Source organism: Populus trichocarpa, chromosome 10 (assembly GCF_000002775.5).
Source record: "Populus trichocarpa isolate Nisqually-1 chromosome 10, P.trichocarpa_v4.1, whole genome shotgun sequence".
NCBI classification, from domain to species: Eukaryota; Viridiplantae; Streptophyta; class Magnoliopsida; order Malpighiales; family Salicaceae; genus Populus; species Populus trichocarpa.
Window position 1 is genome coordinate 6,595,195 of NC_037294.2, and position 24,348 is coordinate 6,619,542.

General features: G+C 32.6%; 1 protein-coding gene and 1 pseudogene across 1 annotated transcript; one reads left to right on the forward strand and one right to left on the reverse strand.

Annotated features, from left to right (window-relative positions):
* Positions 1-704: 704 nt before the first annotated feature.
* LOC18102369 (mitochondrial-processing peptidase subunit alpha) lies at positions 705-7,936 on the reverse strand. The gene is made up of 13 exons (XM_006378124.3): positions 7,646-7,936; positions 7,130-7,366; positions 6,737-7,033; positions 6,485-6,652; positions 6,206-6,373; positions 6,029-6,115; positions 5,789-5,855; positions 5,411-5,508; positions 3,887-3,959; positions 3,720-3,790; positions 3,527-3,576; positions 1,188-1,300; positions 705-1,101 (listed from the first exon to the last, which is right to left on the reverse strand). Exons 1-13 carry the CDS (start codon positions 7,682-7,684, stop codon positions 1,049-1,051), a joined length of 1,521 nt encoding a protein of 506 aa, XP_006378186.2. The 5' UTR covers positions 7,685-7,936; the 3' UTR covers positions 705-1,048.
* A 12,689-nt stretch (positions 7,937-20,625) lies between these two features.
* Positions 20,626-22,705, forward strand: LOC112328889 (non-functional NADPH-dependent codeinone reductase 2-like; annotated as a pseudogene).
* Positions 22,706-24,348: the final 1,643 nt, after the last annotated feature.

Consider the following 24,348-nt stretch of genomic DNA (forward strand, 5'->3'; position numbering starts at 1 on the left):
CATCATTTCTTAAATTCATGAAATACATGTCACCTCGGTATTAAAAATGACATCCGGGTAAAATCTTCATATCACACATGCTATATCTTAAAAATTTACTTTCTTGTGAGTAAATATGGAGTTGCTGAATTTTTATACCATCAACACATGATGATGATGATGATCATTATGATGATCATGATGAAAACTTTACCTCGTGGCTCGTGTATTTGTATAATTCGATAAATAAATCTCTGTAAAAAGGAATTGATCAGCTTTTTTATCCTATGTTTCATACCGGGAAAGTTATTTGTTGAAGTAATCAGCCAACAAGGAATTAGCCATAAAGAAGGAAAAGCTCCCCATCAAGTGATTGCAAAATCTAGTTAATTCATTGAAGCCATCTAAACAGATTTTATATGCCTTGTTTCAATTAAATATGATAAAATAGAGTTTTTACAGATAATTATAATTTACTATTTCTTTTTGAGTAATTGTTTTTCTTTATATAGAATTGAATAACGTTATATAAACTGCAGTCATACGTTAAAAACACATACAAATAACAATTTATACGTATTTAGCTCCCGTAGATGCTGATTATCAGCAAGCAGAACCTTTTCAGATCATTTCCAGTTAAGCAGACATTCTGTATCGTTTATAAGCTGCCTTTCCATGCTTCCATGTTCATGGCCCTTTATTCATTTATTTGAAAATAAAATTCATTTATGCTCAACATCACGATGGAATTATCTGTATAAATCAATATCCTAAGTACAAAAATGCATAAATCGACACCATGATGTATCCCATCACCAATAAAATATCATCCAAACCACTAACTTTTTTCCACAATGACCGTGAAGATATAGATTACAAAGCCGAGCATGGAAACAAAACACAGTGTGTAAGGCAACGTCAGTCATATCAAATGCTGCTTGCCAAAGATTCACCAATTTATTGATAAAGAAAAGAAAGGGACCATTGAAGATAACTTGAACTCAAATTGGTTGCAAGAGAAATTGTACGTTTGTCAGGGGACCTTCCCGTTTGCTAATAGTGGACAGGCTCATTTTGACTTGAACATGCTGCAGATTGTATCATATGTTGGGACATTGATAACTGCAGGAAAGTAGTCAAAAGAAAAGGTAAATAATCAAAGAATCTGCCAAGATACAAAACACAGAATTCTTACTGATTGGGAATACCTTCTCCGTATGATGCCATTGTGAGAGGTGAAGAAATAAGCTTTTGGGAAATTTGGGTAATATCCTGCAATGTAACCTCATCTATCGCTTTCAAGAAATCACCCAACGGTTTCCTGCAGATGGCAAATGTTGCGAGTAAAGAAATGATCGTACAACTTTGAGACAATTAACCAGAACATTATATAGCTAATTTGGCCTAGATCATACATGGGAGAATTCAACCTCCAAAGAAACTTGTGGAGTCATTAATGAGTTACCAAAATAATCAAAATAAATTAACACATTCATTGTGATAAAAGAATCTACAAGACATTCACGCATGACCTGGTGCTTCACTATATCAGTGGCAGACTCTAAAATCGTGTGATCTCCAGTGGGCTATCAAAATGGGTTAAAAATAGGGCAATAACATGGTGTTCTGGGCAATGCCAGGAGCCAAAATGGGGAGAGGACTTCAATGGTGCAGACAGCAGTTTTGAGGATGGCATTAGGACAGAAATTATGACTTTTTGAAGGGTGCCCTGAAATTAGAGAGAGAGACTGGAGGCAGAGTGATGCAGGGTGAGAAAAGGAAAACAATACTAAACAACAATTATAGTAGAAGTCTAGAAGAATGAATATAGTTGAAGCTGGAATGAAAAACAAGGTTTAGGATTCATGGAGAAACCTCTAATAGCCGTAGGTTTAGATTGATAAAAAAAAAAAAAAAGACTTGTAAAATAGCCGTAGTGGTACTAGCCTAATTCTACTACTTAAAAAAGCCTGATCCAATTGTACAAAAAGAAATCACAAATGACACTAGCTGCCTAATATTAATAAACATCACATGCTAGTCACATGACAACTAGAGATCTAAAATACAAGAAGAATTGCTAAATAGAAAGAAAATCAAAATCAAAGAAATTATTTGATTCTAGGAGCTCCTGCATCACCAAGTGAGAAATAGTGAAGGGGGAGACTGAGAAATGTGGAATTAACAGAATACAGTGTACAAACACAGACATGCACAACAATCCACAGATATAGAATAGAAGATAAATAACAAATCATCTTAACTGAGCAGTCTCAATTCAGTTTGTCTCCCTGAAATGCAACCCAATAGCACTCACCCTTGGCACATAGCATTATGCAACCTCCTTTATAGGAAATCAAAGCAAATTATTGAATATTTTTATCATTGAACTAAGATGGTAAGTGTTTCTTTCAATTGACCTGGAACGTGAAAACATTGATGAAGAATTCTCACAAACTATTCTAGAGAAAAAAGAGCTCAAGGTGAAGGGTAAAAGTATAATTTGTATCAGGACAAGGCAATTTGAAGACTATTCCAGCAATCGACTGTCATTCCCATACAGAATATGCACAGAAGAGGATGCAGTTTTTTTTGTTTTTTGTAGCATGCCCAATGTTATAGACTAAGATGGGGCCGCATGAAGGTCAACAACTTATTATATTGAACGATTTCATATTTCTACATTTCAAAAGTCATGACCATGTTTTTACCAACCAAAAAAGAACATATATGTCATTATTTGAGTACATTCCGGATTTCTTATGTGTCATTAGCTTTTCTAGGGATTTAGTTATATATCCCTTGCAGAGAAGTAATTTTGGTTAGGAATATATTTTACTTCAAATTTAAATTTAGTTGACTTTGGCTTTTTATTTATTACCAAGGTTTCGTTTGTCTCACATGAAATATCCTTAGAGGTATAATATAACCCCATTCTCCAATGTTTGGATCGCTTAAAAACACTTGGTCAATGAAAAATATTTTATAGTCAAAGGATAGAGATGCTCTAAACAAGGGAAAATAATGTTTGGTTCTCGAGATGAAAATGTTTTACAAGACCACTTTTGTTATGAAATCATGTGCCAGAACACCAATTAAATGCTTAATGTTTCCTTCTTAAAACTATTTCCCACACACCCAAGAGTACGCAATTCATGTGCCTGAACACCAATTAAATGCTTATCGTTTCCTTCTTAAAACTATTTCCCACACACCAAAGAGTACGCAATTACTTTCAAGAAGTTTTCATTGAAATTGCCAAACATTAAAAAATAACATATCCAAGTGTAAAACATTTTCCCAATTGTTTTTGAAAGAAAATGGTGTAATTTATTTTATTCCTTCTTTAGATAATCCAGTATTCTAGGTTATTAAGTTACTTAGTTTTAATTGTTTCATTTAGGAATTTATTCTATTCTCTATTTTCCTTACAGCTTTCATTAGGGTTCTAGTATTGGTATGAGATCCCTAATCTACTATTTCTAATGGGTTGGTTGATAAAAATAAGTGTCCGTATGGTACTGGATAGCATGGGACAAGATAATACCTCTTGTTATACATCAAAATTTGTCTACCAATATCTTCCGAAGCAACCATCTGCAAAATATACCTTAAATATAAGTAAATAGATAAATATAAGCAAATAACTTCAAGAAACCTAGATACAGTTAACAATCCACCAGTAGCACTGCTCTAGTATACATGATTGATACCAAGAAAGAAAGATATTGTTTACATACTCTAGATTCCAAATTCATCAAAATGGCAGACTTTGTTGACTGTTTGGCACGTTGTAGCTGCACTGGGTCAACTTTAAAAAAGAAGAGAAACATGTTTGCAACATGATAAAGTCAGATTTTGCACAGCAGAAAGAATAATAGCAAAGGATAAGGGCATCACGACAAACCTGCACCAGGTGAAGCAACTTCAGTTAGCTCTCTAGCTGCTAGCTTAATGGCCGATGATGCAAAATCTGCATCCTGGATCCAGAAACATAAGATGAGAGGCATTGACATGCACAGTAATAACATTTAATCCACATGGGAACACACTCAGGTATGCCACTGCTTCTATAATCCTAACATATTCCTTAAGTAATAAATCAACAAAGGTCGATCACCTAGGCTAAATGATGTAGAGATGGCATGGCATAATGTGGGCTTGATTCAAAAAACACCACCAAATGTAGGCATCAATGGTAGTTCCTGAACATAAGTTTGCATATGTCCAGTCAAACAAGTGCATGGAGACATATCCACTCACACAAGTATAATAACAATGTGCCAGAGTCATAGAGCAAACAGCTCACTTTCTTACAGTGTTGATGTTATAAATTAGAAGTTCATGAGCAAAGATGCAAAATACAGCAAAAAAAATTAGGCACAAGAGCAGCTACCATTGGATTCATGCCTCTCAACTTTTTTTACATGCTACATGCAGTGTGCATCTCAGGTCACCATAACAATAATAGTAATAACAGCAACAGCAACAGCAACAAGAAGAAAAAAGTCTGTCAAACCCAACATCACCAAACTCAAGCCCGAAAAAGTCACATAATTGTCCTTCCATGTTGATGCTGGAGAACATTGACCATATTATGTATGTTTCCAAATCAATATCCTCCTAATACACATGTTCCCAAAGACAAGAAAAAACCAGCTGAGGAAAATTAATTCCAATTCCAGTATCTTCCCTATTAACTTTTAATATTTTGTTTCACTATTTTTCACTATTTTATAGTGTTGAGAAAGGGGAGTTTCATCAGCCATGCCTTTCAATATCAAACTGGCCATATTTCCATGAAAGTTGCATGCTTGACCGGCTTAAACATATCATCAGCTTTTTCACTCATCATGTCTTTGATTTCATATTATTACATTTACTCTTATATTTGCCATTTGGTGAGAGACATTGAGAGCTTGGAAAAAAAAAGTGTTATTAATAAAAAAAAAAAAGGATGATCATGTAAGGGAGATAATAATGAATACTATTTGAATGGAAACGGAACTGAATAGATTTAGTTTTCTTGTAGATGATCAGTGCACTTTTTAATATGTAGTTAAAATACAGTCTTTAAAATATTAATCTTAGCATTGTTGGAAATGCATAAATTACTTTAATTTATATTACTGTTTCGTAGTTAAGTTTTAGTCTTTAATTGATACATGATCATCCATGTGGATGCATGCAATTATAATCATATTTTCTCATCATTCTTCCTCTCTTTCCCCCCCCCCCCCCTCTAAATTCACATGTTAAAACTTAAAAGATACAAGAAGCATATGGACTGCATGTTACAAAAAAGCTAGTTAGCCAATAGTATTGAGAGATTGCTGCTAAAAAAGAAAAAGAGATTTCTAACAAATTGTCAGTTGTAAAATATGTTTTCCTTGACCATATATACACTTGAAGGTTCTGGGTGGTAGCTTACTGTGGTAGCTTGGATACCGAATATGGCAGAGTGATTGTAAATGTGGCTGAATGCTGAAAACGACTGAACTTTGTGATACTGATTCAAAACACGTTGATCTGCCCATCATATCAAACAAATATAATTATGTCAAAATAAAACATTAGTAGGAAAAAAGAAAAGAAAAGCAATCCAATAGTATAACTATTAGAATAAAGTGCATTCCATGGTAACCAACCCCACAATTAAGAATGTGTATCCATGAACTACAAGCATAATAAACAATAAAATTGGTGTGTTTGTAGCATAATGGAGAAATGTTACTACGCTCTTCTATCTATGTATATTTAAGATCAATTCATATGTCCATTACAAATCAGGCATATGCAGAGAACTTACATAGCCTTGAATACATTCCTTTCCCAGGGCCACCAGCTGAGAATGATCCACCACCTCCCATTAGAATCTAAAATATGATTAAACATATAATTTAATTGTTCCCGTCAATCATATTTGACAAGACTTAAGAAGAAACAAAGGAGAAGTCATGATGCAAATAGAAATAACCAAGCAAAATTCAGCTAGGTATATATATATATATATATATATATATATATATATATATCAAATTTTAAAAACCTGAAGAACTGTCAAAGTCATGGCCTCCTTCACATCATGCCAGCCACCTTTTAGTCCAAATGCGAGAGCAAAATGGGTTTTCTGGTCCTGTGTTGGAAAGTCAAAGTTGACAACTCCTATAGATGAGTAAAATATCGTAGAATGATTTTTGTTCTTAAGAAACAACTTAATACATACCCCTGATTCAGCTTGACAACGGAAATCACCACCAGTATAAACAGATTCTGGCTCTCCGGGGCTCTTTTTATCAGATAGGTCAGATAAAAGGGGCTCTGCAATAGCTACCAGTTCCTCGTGTTCAACACCAGAAGCTGCAAGCACCATACGACGAGCAGTATAATTTTCCTGAAAAACTCAAAGAAAACTTCAACTTAAGAATGCAATACTTCTAGAAACAAGCAATAATTTCAATTCAAGGATACAATGACAGAAAAGAAAATTTTCACTTGCACATACAGCTACAAATTCCTCCAAGAGTGAACTATTCAATCTATCTATTGAAGATTCTGGAGCTAAAAGAGGATTTGCCAAAGCACCAGAAAAACCTGCCGAGTGAATTGCCTCAAAAAGCAAACCTTGAGGGTTTTTTGAAGCTTCACTGATCTCAGCCTTCACCTTCTGAAGCTGCATGGGGCAGAATATCATGTGTGAGCACCACTTATCTGCAGTTTCACAAAGATGCATAATAACACCACAACGATGATTTACCTGTTCATTGAACTCCCAATCAAGGAAGACAGGGTTCCTCACACAATCAATAAGTAGCTCAACCATCTCTGGAAGATAAGTCTTCAAAGCATCATATGTATATCCCATCTGCTCCCGAGATGCTGAGGATTGTACAGAACCCCCAATTGCTTCCACTTCTCGCACAACACGCAAGTGGCTGCGGTTTCTTGTGCTTTTGAATGCCATTCGTTCCAGAACGTGGGTGGCCCCAAATGTTGCTGGCGACTCATATATTGAGCCGCAGTCAACATATAACCCTATTGATGCCGCGGGATTCTGGTATACAAGAGCATGAAATGACAAACAATAAGCTAAAATGGACAACAACCATAAAAACAGAAACCTTCAAGAAAAGGATACAAGCATAGATACCGGTGATGTTTCAGATGCAATTCGCAAGCCATTACCAAGCGTAGTAATCTTAGTTACACCAGGTTCAACATAATCAGGCAATGTAGAAGGGAGTTCAACTCCTACAAGTGGAAAGTCTAGAGGTGGAACAGACTTGGACTTTTCACCAGTAAGCCAGCTGAAGAAACCACTGGAAGAGGATGGTTGCAAGGCAGTTGCACTCGAACTTGCAAATCTTGTTGGATACCTACGGCAGCCCTAATCACACAACAATTTTCCCACTATCACATCAGGCCCAACAACCCAAAAAGTGGTATACGGCTAAATAACAGCCACAGAAAATCAGCCATGCCAAATTATCATTAAATGTTAAATGGGTTTTTATTAAAGGCAAGGATGTTTCCTTTTTCTAGTTCTTTTAATGACATTTTCTCAGAAACCAGGCAGATAGCAGCATATCCCACAAGTCTATGAATAGATCTAAGACATAAACAAGATGGAGTTATTGGGATTAGGAATTTAAGAGATGAAACTGACCTTAGGAGCTCTGAGACGCGAAACTGCGCTTCTATACATGATGATGCCTTGCTGATTTGATAGTTGCTATCAAAATTATTCAAAACCCAGATTGTATTTATTAATTTGTAAATAAATAAAAATAAAATCAAAAAGAGACGTGTGTTTGGCTTGCTCTGTCTCTCGCTCGCTCTCCGGTCAGTGAGTCACCACCAATATTCCTCAGTTTTGGGTGTAATTTGTGATTGCTGCTGGACATGAAAGGGTGGCTGTTTTCTTCTGGGCCGTTGATATATATTATGATGATTTCAGTCTCCCTTGTTTTCCTTCCAAGACGATCTACTAGCAATAGCATATTAGCATGTCCAAGGCTAGATGGCCCGTGCCAGGCAATGGGCCAGACAAAAAAAAGATTTAGAAAACAAAAGTAATCAATAGCACGTTTTTTTTTGGGTAGTAGCATGAATTTTTTTTTAGTGTAGTTAAAAAAAGTTTTTGTCCTGAGCTAAAATTATTACTGTGGGCTGAAAAAACAGAATGTAGAGTAAAGTTATAAAAAATAATATTATAAAATTTTACAAAAAATTAAAAATTAAACAGTATTTAATTAAATAACAATAAAAATATAGTGATTAAATAAAATTAAAAAACAATCATGAAGGGATGTATGAAGAAATATTCACTAATATAAAAAAAAATTGTTATGATTTCATGGGGGAAAAAAAGGAATTTCAATGATACTTAATAAAAAGAATTCAAATTAATTTGTGTAAAACATAGAAAAATATAAAACAAACATGAAAAAAAGATAAAAAAAAACCAAAACTAGGAAAGCGCTAGTAAGCCTATGAGCGTAGTTCATTCAAAAGAGATATAGCCTACGCATCAGACCTCTTTATTTTTTCTATATTAAAAAGTGGACAACATGTTCTCCATCCTTTATTTAAAAAAAAATAGTATAAAAACCATGTTATCTATTAACTCAGTTTTCAGCGATCGAAAGTTGGGTCATGAGTTTGTTTTGTCTAAAAATTTGATTTTCAACCAAAAAATCAGCCCAAACACCTTAAATAAAAAAATCATCAAGCTCAAATCTATCATTTTAAGCAAGAGAAAGGATAGAGAACACCTAGTTGAAAATGCCTCTCATCGAATAAAATTTGTTAAGAACTGAAAAATTAAAAAAAATAAAGTTTAAAATCAAAATTGAGCTTGCAAAATATCGAGGGACCGAAAAAATTATTATTTAAAAAGTAGGAGGATCGAAGTGAGTTTTTCTATTTGAACTGTGAAATTGTCATCCATTTTCTCTGTTTTTTCACATTGATTTTTTTTAAAAAAAACCTGAAGTTGCTCAAAAATTAACTTAAATTGGTCATTAATTTGGTCCTATAAGAACAAACTTTTTTAAAAAAATATTAAGGATGAAAAAAATAGAACATTTGGCAATCCACATTATTCTATGTCTTGGTACGCAATGCCACTTTGCATAATAATTTTTCTATGTCTTTTAGTATTTTCTATAATTGTATAGTTGAATTGTGTCTTGTTGTGGGTCAAATAAAAAAATTCACGTAAACAAATGAATATGTAGTTATTATCAACTTATGTTTTGACATCAAGATGGATACAGATCAATATATCTAAGCTTATGTCGCGGAGAGCTATTCAATTATTTTCATTTAATTATATATTAGTATTTTTTTTATTAGAGAAGTAATAATTTAAACTCTATCAAAACAAAATAGTTTGTTATGATAATTCTCATTTCTCTTATCGATATATTTTTCTCAACCTAAAAATATATATTTTTAGCAATTTACTTTATTTAATAAAAACTAAAAGTGATTAAAATAAATATACAAAAGACTCTTGATGATATAAAATAAGGATAAAAAAGATATATCTTTAATTAAAACTTCTTCATCCAAGTATGCATTTTTTTTTTTGCGATTTGTTTATCAAAATGTTTATTTTTTAAAGCAAAATATTTTAAGAATTATAAAAGCAAATTTAATTAAAAATAATATTGTTTTGAATATCATGTTGTGAGTATATTAATAAATATAAGGATAATACACTAGAACGTTTTAGGGTTCATTTTTTATATAATCAAGCTATGATAAAAAAATTACTTTCATAAAAAAGACAAAAAGGTTTTTTGTTTAAAAGGACAAACCACGAAGGGATAAAAAAAATGCTCAATAATTTTATAGAAAAAAATGTAATTTTGTTTATAAATTAAATATAAACTCAATAGTATTTAATAAAAGGGATAATTACACTAAGAATCTTGTATTAAAGACTAAATAAAAAAGTTAAGAGATAAATACAAATTAAAATATTTGAACTCGTGTCACGAAGAGCTATTCAATTATTTTCATTTAATTATATATCAATATTTGTTATTAGAAAAGTAATAATTTAAACTCTATCAAAACAAAATAATTTGTTATTATAATTCTCATTTCTCTTATCAATCTATTTTTATCAACCCCAAAATATATTTTTTTAGCAATTTACTTTATTTAATAAAAACTAAAAGTGATTAAAATAAATATCCAAAAGACTCTTAATGATCTAAAATAAAAATAAAAAAGACGTATCTTTAATTAAAACCTTTTCATCCAAGTATGCATTTTTGTTGGCGATTTGTTTATCAGAATGTTTGTGTTTTAAAACAAAATATTTTAAGAATTATAATAGAAAATTTAATTAAAAATAATAATGTTTTGAATATCATGTTGCGAGTATATTCATAAATATAAGGATAATACACTAGAACTTCTTAGGGTTCATTTTTTATATAATCATGTGATGATTAAAAAAAATTCATAAAAAAGAGAAAGATTTTTTTTTAAAAAAAAGACAAATCATAAAGGGATGAAAAAAGTGCTTAATAATTTTATAGAAAAAAAAGATATAATTTTATTCAAAAACTAAATATAAATTGAATATTATTTAATAAAAGGGATAATTACACTAAACATCTTGTAGTTCACTCATTTTTTTCAATTTGTCTCCATGCTTTTAGAAATTACATTTTGTGTCATGTAGTTTGTAAATTCATAACACTTTACACCCTCACTCTAGCATTAAAAAAATAATCAATAAAAAATATTGGATTATTTACAAGATTGCAATTATATTTTATTTAATGATAAAAGAGTATTGTAGTGCTAAAATCACAAAATTATTATAAAATTAAAATAAAAAAAATCATATTTTCTCCACCATGACATCTTTTTCAAGCATTTCATCAAATAATTTTTCTACAATACCAACATGCCCATCTATTGCAAAACTAGCCAAGAATGCATTTCAAGCCTCTAATTGTAGCTTATTTGCTTGATTGATTAACAAATTGTAATAATCAATTGATGACTAAACCTGTTAATGTCTAGATGAAGAAACTCATAGAAACTTCAACGCTTATGGATTACAAGACTAACCCATGAATTCAAATCTGATTTAGTATTAAATTTTTTATTCTTTATTCTATCAATAGAAGAGAAGTGAAATCCCAATCTCTTTTTTTACTTGTTCAATTAATTAGCTAGAAACAAAGATTTTGACAGGTAAAGACAATTAGTTCACCTAATTTTACTAGTATTGCAATTGAACTTGCATAATCCTAACTTACATTTGAACTTATTGAATTTATATGGGCTATCTATGTCGTGGTTACAAGTTAAAAAAAAAATACATATTTAGTTAATCAAGCTCTATATACTATGGAATTTCCTCTTTAGAAAACTTGATACAAATTTGATCAAAAGAAAACACAGGTAGCTGACCATTCTCTCAAGATTGTGTTTGAAAAACAAATCTCAAAGTTAAAATTATTTGTCATAACCCAATTTTAACCTCATTTTTTTGCTTTTTTTGTCATAACCCACACGCACAACATTTTCTTTTACACAAAAAAACCTAATAGCCTTATATTTTTCTTTTTCATTGGACACCAGCCGCCAGCTATAAAAAAATTTCTAAAAGCCAACATCTTTAAGCCTCTCCCTTCTCATTATCAACCAATTGATAATCTACCTTCCTTAAATTTTTCAAAACTATTAGCCACCATCTCCTTCCATATCTCTTTTAAGCACCTATTAGAGAAACACCATCTACTCCTTTATTCTCATCAGGAAAACAAATTGTGGCCTCACTCTCCATTGAAAAAAAAAACCACCAACTTTCATCGTAAGCTTCACCACCGTGCATAACCTCCACACCAGGTCTCTCTAGTAGCTCTAATTAGTACTAGCAGCTTTAAAAACCAATCAATGGCCATGGATAATATCAGTAAGGCCAACCATTATAGCAGTAGCGGAATCCATCAATATCTCTTCAGCATAACACCACCAGATCTCCTTCGTGAGCAACAATAGACAAGGAATATCTATCGTGGATAACAATTCCACCAAGAACCACCGTATGCTTCACATCTCTTTTCAACAACTAAAGACGACAATAACAAGGCTAGCCATCGTGAGCTTCATTATTGATTCAACAACATATTACATCATTGCCTCTACAACCCAACTCTATTATACTAGCCTCCAGCTTTACCGTGAACTCTAATAGCTCCAACCAACACTGTGAAAAAACTCTTTCCACTTATGACAAAACTTGTAGAGAGAAGAATCAAAGAAGAAAAGTTACAATAGAGAGAGCGAGAGAGAGAGAGAAAGAGAGAAGAAGACTAAAGCTTTAGCAGACTAGATGCCCCTCCTTGAAGAGCGTGAATGAGCAGCACTGGTGTAGAAGCAAAGAGGAGGCAAAAGAGCTTTAGATCCAGCCACCCACACTCATCTAGCAACGACGGTGCATGAATCCACACACCGACTGTAGTGGTGGTGCGTGGGTACACATGCTGCCACTATTCCAGTAGTCCTTCAACCCAAATTCTAGTAGATCCTAGACATGCCAAACACCTCAGAAGATCGATCTATAAACTCAAATCATTTTTTTGACAAAAGTTCTAAAATATTATGAAATTTGGGACAAAATGCTTATTAATATGTATAATTTTTGGACTGTTTAGACACTATTAATTTGGTTTGATATGTGTTTTTTATTTTGAAACAATTTGATTATTTGTGTTGAATTATGAAATTATTTTTTTTAGGTTTTGATTACTTTTTGAAAATTAAATGTTGATGCATGAATTATGTTTTGGTTCGTGTTGTTTTGTTTGAATTAGTATGTGATTTGAATGAAGTTCTAGATTAATAAGATTCATGTGGATTTTTGGTGTTGCTCGGTTTTGAGTTGATGAACAATAATTCATCTTGAGTTAATATTGTGGTTAAAAAAGCTTGATTAAAACGCTCTTTTGAGTTTTGCTAAACATGATCTTAATCTAAGTTAAATAAATTTTGAAACTTTTGGAAGATAATCTTGAACTTAATTTTGAGTTCCCCATATTTTTTTATCTCCTCATATTTAACATTTGGAATTATGAGCTATACACGAGATATTTTTTTAGTATAAAATAAATCAGTTTCCTTCCACAAAAGCAACAAAAAACTTTCTTTTTAAAAAAACACAACTTTATTTTAAATTTCATACGGCCAATTTTCTAAAATAAAAATCATATTTTCATAAATAATAACAAAAAAATACATGGAATCATTTAACATTTTTTAAATACCAAAACTCAAGAAAAATAGTTTTGTTTATATCTTTGATGTATTTTTGGATGTAATAACCAATTTATGAAATCCATGGAAACTTGGCCTACATTTCAAAAATACCAAAATATTAATTTTGTTTATTTCAATATTAAGGATTCCGAACTTATACGCAAGATGTATTCCTAATTTTCAAAGAAATACAAAATACAAAAAGACAAATGTATTTTGGCTCTAGAATGGCTAGACTTGACTCATAAACTTATGGTCCACTTTACTAGGGTGAGCAAACTTTAACCATTAGACATACCAACAGTTAGAAAATACAATAATACCTTAGTTTATATCAAACAAATAAACAATGTAGCTTATCTTACGTAAGATGTAGTAGGGGTGATTCGTCCTCCCTATACACAATCAATCCCTCTATCCAGACTCCGAGACTAGTTAGGGTCTCTAGTGACCAAAATACTAGGTGGCGACTCCATCCCTTTTTTTACTGATAAAGGACAAGAATTCATTGTCCTTTCCCTCCACATCCAGATGATCTTGGTCTAGGAGGATGTTCTTCGTGATACTGTACATGTGTGATAAAATAGCGACTCCACTAGGGACATTCCATGGACTAAGCTTTGTTTGTTTGTCTGATTGTTGTGTTTTTTTTTTTTTTTGTTAATCTGTACATTTTTATTCTTTTTATGCTTTAAATTTTTACTACTTTTTTTCTATCATTTTTATTATGAACATGCATTCTTTTTATGCTTTAATTTTTTATATATATAATGCACATGCATTTGTATATTGGATATGAATTAATGCCTCATGTATCACATGCTTTAATTTTTTGAAATGACACACAGGCTTTTAAGTTAGATGAGGGATTGACAGTTTGTCCTATGACTACTGGTTATGGTTCGGATACATGAAACACCCAACTCATATCTAAGTGCCTACTTGGTAATGGTAGGCATACGAGCCTTAACCATTTCTCACAATGCCCCCATATTGTCTTTACAAAGACTGTCACTAGGCAAATCTGAGACTCTTTTAAAACCAGGTACACCTACCCATGCTCAGTTAATGAATAGAACCTATCCTTAAGATGTATGTGCAATTTATAAATTGCATTAAAGAAAGCCCAACATGTAACATCTTGAATTCCAGGACTTTTAGGTGGAAAATGATCATCACATAAATTCTACAAGAGTCTGGATTATTACAAATTGACTGAGATGAATATTAATTCCATTGTTAGTGTAATAAAACACTAGATGATGATCATTGCCACCCCTCGAAAGGAAAACCTGCATTTAATTTACCTTTTTTTTTCACAAGCATATCATATTTATTAGTTTTTGTAACATCACATGTCTTTCATTTATAGAAGAAATATAGGCCTACCCCTAAAACACTAACCCCTACCAAGATTTACAAAAAGTAAATGAAGGACATAAAAAGAACTCAAATTGGGTAGAGTTAAATCAATTCCTCGAAGGGGGAAATGACCTAAATACAAGTGTGAGGTAGTATTGTTTATTGAAGAACGATTGGGAGCCATTGAGAGGGTAGCTTTGTATGGTCCCCGTGGTGCTATTGAAAAGTGTCTAGTGCTTGATGTTGTCATTCTTTAGGACTTCAAGGTGCCCCAATTCAACAAGTTCATTGCATCTCAATGTCCTATAATTCATCTGATGCATTGCACCAAAATGGTTGAGGTAATACATGATGGAAATTTATTAATACATTACTTCCATGAAAGCTTGAGTGGACTTGCTTTTAATTGGTATATGAGCCTTGGTAAAACCCAAATTAAGAAGTGAAGTGACATGGTCACAACTTTTACTAAACGGTATAAGTTGAACCTAGAATTGACCCTTGACCGGATTTCCTTGCAAGAAATAGAGAAAAGAGCTGATGAAACTGTTAGAGAATATGCTCAAAGGTTACAAGGACTTGTTATTCAAGTTAACCCTCATTTGATAGAAAAAGAAATGATCTTTATCTTCATGAATACTTTTAAAGATCCTTATTTTGGATATATGGTTTGTAATACCTTAAAATAATTCTCAAATATGGTGGTTATAGCCAAAAGAATTTAAAGATCTATAAAAGAAGGGAAGATCCAAGATATAAGGATACCACTAGTATTTGTTGAAGAGAAGGCAACTGGCCCACAACCTTGGTCACATCATCTAAATTTTTCTAAAAAAGCTTTTTCAAACCGACAAAATATTATTTTCTACCCAAAATCGAACGTAATCACCAACCCTATTTTTTCCTGAGCACCACACTTCTCAAAACACACAAGGTTCAAGCCGTAAGAAAAAAATATCAAGGACAATCTTCTTTTCTAAGTCCTCTCATTAACCAACACCTTGTGAATGTCTGTTTGATAACACCTCAACCTTTTGAACACATCCATCCACCTTTCCGTAAATGGTATAATAAAAAAGTCAAATGTGATTATTATATAAGAACAAAAGGTCATTGCATTGATCATTATCAAGGGTTCAAAAAGCAAGTTAACAACATGATCCAAAATGGGTAACTGTCTTTTAAGGAGAAAAATAGTGAATATAACATAGTCACAAGAGGTTTAGGAACTATTGAACAAGGCAACCAAAGTATGAAGAGATCTTAATGATGCATGGAACAACTACTTAATTTCACAAAAGGATGAGTGAAAATATGCAATTTAGCTTATGATGAAGTAAACTAAGGAACTCATGACTGTTAAAAGATGGATGTAGAAACTTTGTAAATACGACTATATTATTCATTTAAAACTTTGTCAATTTTAGAATGAGATTGCATCTTTTAATAAAGTGTGCCTTTTTCTATATCTTATTGTTGTTATGAAAGTAATAATTAGCATTTTATTGTTGTCCATGATTGGATAAATATAGTGGAAGAAATGGTTGAACGCCCAAGGTGCACCATATAAAATGCGAAGAACTCATTGACCGTGATAATTTATTCCATGGCTCGGTTCAAAACTTTGTAACTAAATTAGTTTTCATTAAAAGACCTTTTGCCAAAATCCTAAAAATTGAATTTGCTTTTTGATTTCATAAATAATTGGATGTTTTCTTAAAACAACATTTCGACACCCTCTTTTCGCAATGTGACAAATGAGTCATTCAAGTAATTCCTATCTTGAGGTGACCAAACAATTTTGAACCAAGACATGAAACATGAGAAGCTCATGTCCTATGTCTTTTAGGCCATATTTTAGTTGTATGCATAATCATATGTAGTTTAATTTGCTAGTCGTTGATTCTTAAGAACATAAGTCTTATGCCAAAGTTTCAAACCATTATACTAGACGAGGACAAAATTTATCAGTTTCTAACCACTTGCACTTGAAATGAGAAAATGTTATTTTTGTTATCCTTTAACATTCTAAAAATATATCCCTTGTGGTTCCCATTTGAGCTTGAATAAGTTTTTCTTTGTAAAAACCCTAATTAAGATTGAACCCCGTATTGGGGAGCAAATGAAAATTTCAAAAGTTAAAGGTCAGTTCTAATTGGAATCGCACCTTATGCTGGGGGACAAACAAGAATTTTAAGGTCAATACCAAAAAAAGGTCATGAAAAAGCCAAAGAGCCCGAGAAATCCAAATATTAGGAGGCATGCCCAAATGAAAAACAAAAATGACCAAGTCAAGGTCAAAATAAAATAAAAAAGCCCCACCAAAGCAATAAAAAAGGCGAATAAAAGAAACACGATGAAAGAAAGAAAGAAACAATGGCAGTTATTCTAAGTTTTAAAACCTAAAACACTCTTTGAGCCTATAAATTCCTTTCTTTCATAGCCAAAAGCCATAGCCTACATTACGTGCTTACAAAAGCTCTTTCTAATCAAGCAAGCAATTAACTTGGACCAATAAATGTTGTTCTAAAAAATGCCAAAGAACTTTTTCAAAAGAATCATGATTGCGAACTAACTACTTGCTATTATTCATACTAATAAAATAAGTGCTAAAAAAAGACAAGTGTTTCTCAAACGAAACCTTGAGCTTTAACTCGAGTCTTTTGCTTTGAAACCAAAAGGTAGAATGTCAGCTCATCATGTACCTTTACCAAACCAAATTATCCTTTTTCATAAAAAAAGATTAAACCCTTGGGAATTGTAAAAAAATTAAAACAATTTTATTTTAAGCTTATATTGGATAAATTTTTGTTTTTAAAATGCAAAAAATTATTTGATCCATAGATAGCTCAACTTTGAGCAAACACCTCTTCCTCAACCTTTACCCTTTCAATTCTCAAACAAAAACACGCAAAAGTTGTATCTTAGCATTGAATGACATGTCCCGAGATTATGATCAAATAAACACTTTCAAAATTATATCTCATTTATGAGTTAATTCCATAACAAGAAAGATTTTCAAATAAAGAAGGTCATTTTTATAAAGTCCTTGACATAAATAACATTGTCACTTCTTATGATTCGTCCTTGAAAAGTTGAGCAGTCAAGGGGCAATGCAATAGACCCTAAGAGGGATAACATACAATATCCAAATCACTTGAGGAGGGGAAAAGCCCATTATAAATAATCAAATGATGATTAAGCAAAATCCATCAAAGCTATGAATAACATCTGGCAAATGCCTCTTGATGATAGTCAGAAAAGTAAACACAGCTAGAACAATGGATTATTTGATGAACTCCATTGGCAATTGAGAGTAACGCCATACTTGGAGGACATCTTCAAAAGAGGACATCCATGAGTCAAAAACTTGGTATACCCTTTGAAATATGGTTATGACATGTAAAAGATGTTATCATATGAGTGCATTTGGATAAATATTGGAAGGATGCACATTACCTGATGAGCTAGGAGGCAATTTGCAATAGTCATTGACAATAAATGATTTGATCGATTCCTTCCAAAAAAGAGAGTAATAGAACACCATTTCTCCATCAAAATGAATAATGTGTGGACAATGGTGCAAGAATACCACAATTGGGGGGCACCATCTGACCGATAAGCAACATCATAGCTAAAAAAGCTTATCACTTTCCAAGAAATAGTCAACTCAGTATAGCTTCATTTGTTGCATAAGGTCTAGGCTATACAATAAAAGACAATCAAACACATTAAACACATGAGTAAAAACTCAAGTGGGCTGAAAAGTCAAATAACCAAAGAACTCATCTAAAAAATTACAAACTCCGTCCATCAAGCATGGTAAAGAAAATATGAGGCGTATATTTTTAACCAGATAAGGATGGATGCATATCATCTGATACTAATTCATTGCATAATGTTTTTGAATAAATTTTCCTAAGAAAAATCCTCAATAAAGTCCAAACCTGCCATAAAAAAGAACGGGTTTCAGCCTTATAATTAGGAAACACAAAGAGTTTCCTACCCTATCAGAAGGAAATCAATTTTAACCTAGTCATAAGGAATATACTATTTGAACCTTGTTATCAGGAAATCTCTCATTCAATCATGTCATCATGCATCTCAAATTCAACTTGTTATTAGAAAATCTCTATTTTTAACTCTGTTATCAGGGTTTTTAGTTTCAACCCTGCCATCAGAAAGTCCAACCCTATCATAAAAAAGGACAAGCGTTAAACTTTTCATCATGAAGCTTTAAGACAAACATTAACCCTAAAATTAGGAAGTCCACCCTACCATCAAGAAGGACACGTGTCAACCCCGCAATCAGGAAGCACCAAGACAAACATTAACCTTGTAATTAGGAAGTTCAACCCTACTATAAAAAAAGGACAAACGACATCTCTGCTATTAGGAAACGCCAAGAAAATCAATCATGGGTAGGTCACTCGAACACAAACCATTCATGAAAAATCCTAGAAATTAGTTACCAAGATTCAACCCTGCAATTAGGAAGTCGAACCTTAAAACCAGAAAGGATAAACGTCAACCCTTCCATTAGGAAACACCATGAAAATATCACATGCGGGCAGGTTACCCAAACACAAACCATGAACAGGTCACCCAATAAGAGATCACGGGTAGGCTACCTGAACACAAACCATGGGTAGGTTACCTAGACATAAGTCACAGGCAGGTCACCCGATTAGAGACCATGGACAAGTTACCTGAACATAAATTGCGGGTCGGTCACCCGAACAAAGACCACAAGCATGTTACCCGATCATGAACCACATGTAGGTCGCATGAACAAAGACCATTAATGAGAAATTCTACATATTTTTCACACCATGAGCAAGTCACCTAATCACAAACCACGAGCAAGTTGCCTAAACAAAGGCCATTCGTGAGAAATCCTACATATATTTCACACCACGAGCTGGTCACCCGAACACAGATTGTTCTATCTTCGAGCTCGTCACTCTCTAAAATAACTAAATCTTCAAGTTTATCACTCTCTAAAATGACTAAATCTTTGAGATGTCATTCTCTAAAAGGTTAAAATTCTATAATTTTTCTCGAGTTCATCATTCTCTAAAAATGATAGGTGTTCAAAATGATCATTCTATAAAAAGTCAAAACTACAAAACTCTTTTCGAGCTGATTTCTACCAAAGAAATTTTCCAAGAGTTCATCACTCAATAAAAAGTCAAAACTGTAAAATTTTCTTCAAGCCCATCACTCTATAAAATGACTAGGTTAAGAAAAATCTTTGTATTTTTCACACCACGGATTGGTCACCCGATCAAAGACCATTGGCAGGTCCACTGAATACCAACAACATTTTTTAAAACAAAAAGAAAACCTTCGATTTTCAAGAAAAAATTGAATTTTAAAACATCTACAAGGATAACCATCTTTTGATTTGTTAAAAAAACCCAAACCCCAATGTATTTTTCTCCCAACTTAGGAAAACTTTCACTCCTTTTTTTTAGTTACAAACTTACTTTCTAAAGTCCCTTACAAGACTTTATGCCATAAGTATTGTAAAAAGAGGGACAACTATCATAACTCGATTTTGATCATTTTTTTCATACTTATTTAAAAAAAACAAAACAATAAAAAAAATATTTTTGATGTATTTGCATTATTTTTAACATTTTCAGTGTCTTTTCAAAAGAAATTAAAATTAAAAAAAAATATACTTTTAACACGTTTAGTTTTTAACGCGCTCATTTCAATATCATTGATTTATTTTTCTATTCAAGTCAACATTGATGTTGCCTTTTTCAAAAAAATAAAAAAAAAATACTTGGAGAAGGGGACCAAAAGTGCAAAAAAAAAAGAGGGACCAAAGTAATTTTAGGTTTATTGGTTACCAAGGTTGCACGGGGACTAAGCAATTGGAAGGAAAAAAACAAATTATTTTGCCTATAAATAATAAGGGAATCTCACATATAAAAGGGGAAGAAATCATTATAAAAAAAAATAAAAAAGAAATTAGCCCAAAAGAAAAAAACCCACACACACCTAAATACACTCTCTAATAAAAAAAAACACCAAATACCTTATCTTTTTCTTTTTACTTAGGCACTAGCCGCCAACCACAAAAAAATTCCACAAAGCCAACTTCTTCGAGCCTTTCCCCTCTTATTAGCAACTAGATCTGTGACCTACCTTCCTTAAATTTTTCGAAACTATTAGCCACCATCTCCTTCCCCATATCCTCTAAGCACCTGCTACAGAAAAACCATCTACTCCCTTATTGTCATCAGGAAAACAAATCGTGATACTTATTTTTTATTTTTGGAAATTGAGTGGTTTATTGTCAGCTACTTTGTATTAGACAAATATAAACTTGAAATTGACGAAAAGAGTTCATGGTTACAGAAGTTTCGAAATTGCTGAAACTTCAAAGGCTTAAACAGAAGCTGAAGCTTGCCATTCTTATTGTAACATCTTAAGCAAATTAGATCGTATCTGGTGCAGAGATGGATGGCGAATTGGTGACAATTCCAGAAGTCCTTTTAGTTAGTTCTAGTGGCAGAAAAATGCTATTATTAGGGAAGGGTACAACAACTTCTCCATTAGAGGGATCTCAAGAAACAAAAACAGCCGTTCTTCAGGTAATTGAGATTGGTTACAGACACTTTGATACAGCTAAATTATACTTAACAGAGGAGCCACTTGGAGAAGCCATTGCTGAAGCATTGTCTCGTGGTTTTATCAAATCAAGAGACGAGCTTTTCATCACTTCAAAGCTATGGTGTAGTGATGCTCACGCTGAACTTGTTCTCCCTGCCCTTAAGAGGAGTCTACGGTACTAATTTGGCCTGCATATCAATTTAAAGCCAGGATACCAACTTTGTCATAGAAAAATCTTGAAGCTTATCCTATGATGTTCCTCGTGATCAATTTATGCCATGTTGCATGCATGCAGGGATCTTCAGCTGGAGTACCTTGATCTCTATCTAATTCATTGGCCTGTGAGCTCAAGATCAGGAACCTATGAGTTCCCGATAAACAAAGAAGACTTTTTACCTATGGATTTTAAATCCGTTTGGGAAGCTATGAAGAATGCCAAGATCTGGGTTTGACGAAATCCATTGGTGTCAGCAATTTCTCTTGTAAAAAGCTTTCAGACATCCTTGCCTTTGCAAAGATCCCTCCGGCAGTTAATCAAGTAAGTTTGCAATTTAACCTCTGGGTTTATAATTAACTAATTAACTTCCTCACAAGTTCCAAGAAATGAAATGTATGTATAGAAAGTGAAAATGTTGGGAACTAATTGAAAGGTAGAGATCAACCCATTATGGCAACAAAAGAAGCTAAGGGAATTCTGCAAGGCCAATGGAATCCTTTTAACAGCTTATGCTCCTTTGGAAGCCAAAGGAACCCTTTGGGGAAGCAACGGGGTTATGGAGAATGAAGTACTGAAAGAGATTGCAACTGCTAAAGGAAAGAGTGTGGCTTAGGTTCTAACTCTAGCATCTTTATTTTCTCAATATTTGGTAGTGTAAAATTGGATGAACATATATACACAATATACAAGAGAATAAGATTCAGTTGATTGGTTTTAAAAACAGGTGTGCCTTAGGTGGGCATATGAGCAAGGGGTGTGCGTGGTGGTGAAGAGTTTCAACAATGGCAGGATGAAGGAGAACCTTGAGATATTTAACTGGACATTGAGTGAGGAAGAATCTATGATGATCAGTGAGATACCCTAAAGCAGAGGATGTCGTGGAGAAGATTGCATCTCAGAAAAGGGACCTATCAAGACAATTAAGGAGCTTTGGGACGGAGAAATTTGATTTACTAGTTCTTAGGTCCTTGGGTACATATAAAATCTAATGTGTGCATGTTCCTTTCTGCGCAAACTTCCATTTCTGCCTCTTATCATCAGCGATTATCATATTCAGAATTTTCTGTTCAGTTCGTTCACTCTTTTTTTTATAGCATCCTCGACCACTGAAGTCCATCTTTTTTTAAGTTATTGTATTCCCTTTGATTCAGCTTTCATGCATTAAATTAAACTAATTTTTTCAATGTTGTACAAAAATCAAATATATGTATGAAGATAGACGATTAGACATGTGAGTATATACGTGTATAGTTATGCAATATTATAAGAATATGGAAAACATGCAATCATACTAATACAAAAAGAGAGCAAACTCGCTAGTATATACGCGCACTAGGTAAATAAATCAACTTGTCTAATATTTTATTCACGTATAAATTATTTAAATCATGTTAATATTAAAAAGTTTATATTAAAGATTAAATTCTAATAAAATTTTAACCATAAAAATTGAGTGGAATCTAAAATTTTCCAACATTCAATTCTATAAAAAAACAAATTGCCAGAAATAACCACAATCATAATTGTCAAACACAATAAAAAACTCGGGTTATTAAGCTTTCGAGTTAACTCGCAGATCACTTGGTCAACCTAAATCAATCTCTTAGTTTTTATTTATCAGGTTTAGTGAGTAAATCATACTACTAGGCAGATGTAATTAGATCAATATTAAAATCTATGGACTCTAATAACTAACCATGACAATTAAAAAATAGCACACCGAGTTCCATGTATTCCCGTATAAATCAAGATTTATGTTAGTATAAATAAAAGTTTGGCTTGAGCTGTCTATCAGTTAACATCCTTACAGGAAGAGGAAGCAAAAACACCATTAGAGACGATAGGTCCATTTTCAATTAAAAAAAAAAAAACAAACCGACCTACATTCCTTTACTTGATTTTTTCTTCTAATCTACACTAATTATTTTACAATTAAGGGTAGTGCTTTTGTAAGATTAAAAAAGATTTATTGGTCTAAGATTTTTTTTGCCTAGCAAACAATTCCCAACTTTTAATTCTACAATTGAATTTAGCATGACGTTTCATAAAAATCAGTCTCACACCAGGGTCTCTCTTGGGTCTTGGATATCATTAACCAAAAAAAAAAAAAAACCAATAAGAGAAAGGTAAAACTCAATTTATCTTGATTGGAAAAGTGATTTTACACCTTTGCCCTTAACAAAAAAATTGGACGAGCTGGTTTTAAGGGGTAAAATGATCTTTTCACGGAATCCATTTATTATTCTATAGTTGTTAAAGGACAACTTGATCTTCTTTTTTTTTTGCACAATAAAATTACTAGCATACCCTTATAAGAAAAAAAACACTTAACTTTGTTCTAAGGTATTTTTGCTTTTTTAAGCACGATGTAATGATCTAATCATGGTTTCAAAATTATCAAATCATGGTTTCAAGAAATTTTGTGTAATTTCATAAAGGCTTTTTCATTGTAATTATTTGCTCATAGGAGCCATGTGGTAATTTGATAAATAAAATAAAAAAATAAAAAAAATTATTGACGCGTGCGTTGCACACTTCATTTTGTTAGTCATTATATTGCTTCTAGGCAGTGCCTGCGGTTGAATCCGGTAGTGAAAAACTTCCTTCCGCAATGTCATTGGATTCTTCACGGCATCCTCTTTCTCAAGAGGAGGCGCATGATGGTGTTTTTCAAAGTATTGTCGTCAACAATATTTTTTTCTCTTTTTTCTTTTCTCTCTTCTCCCTTGAAATACAAGTTGACCATTTAAAATTTCAAGATAGTCCACATAGTTGCGTGTATTTGAGTGTTAGTTCTCATTCTTTTGATTTGTAATTTTTGTCCTTGGGTCTTTTGTAAGTTTTAAATTTTTATCAATTTAATCCTTTAATCA

Excerpts from the sequence above, each read along its gene's own strand:
- LOC18102369 (XM_006378124.3), bottom strand. The coding sequence starts at position 7,684 with ATGTATAGAAGCGCAGTTTCGCGTCTCAGAGCTCCTAAG. Across the intron at positions 6,374-6,484 it reads TCTTGGAGGAATTTGTAGCT|GAAAATTATACTGCTCGTCG; the intron begins GTATGTGCAAGT and ends TGAGTTTTTCAG. Across the intron at positions 3,960-5,410 it reads TCGGTATCCAAGCTACCACA|GATGCAGATTTTGCATCATC; the intron begins GTAAGCTACCAC and ends TTCTGGATCCAG.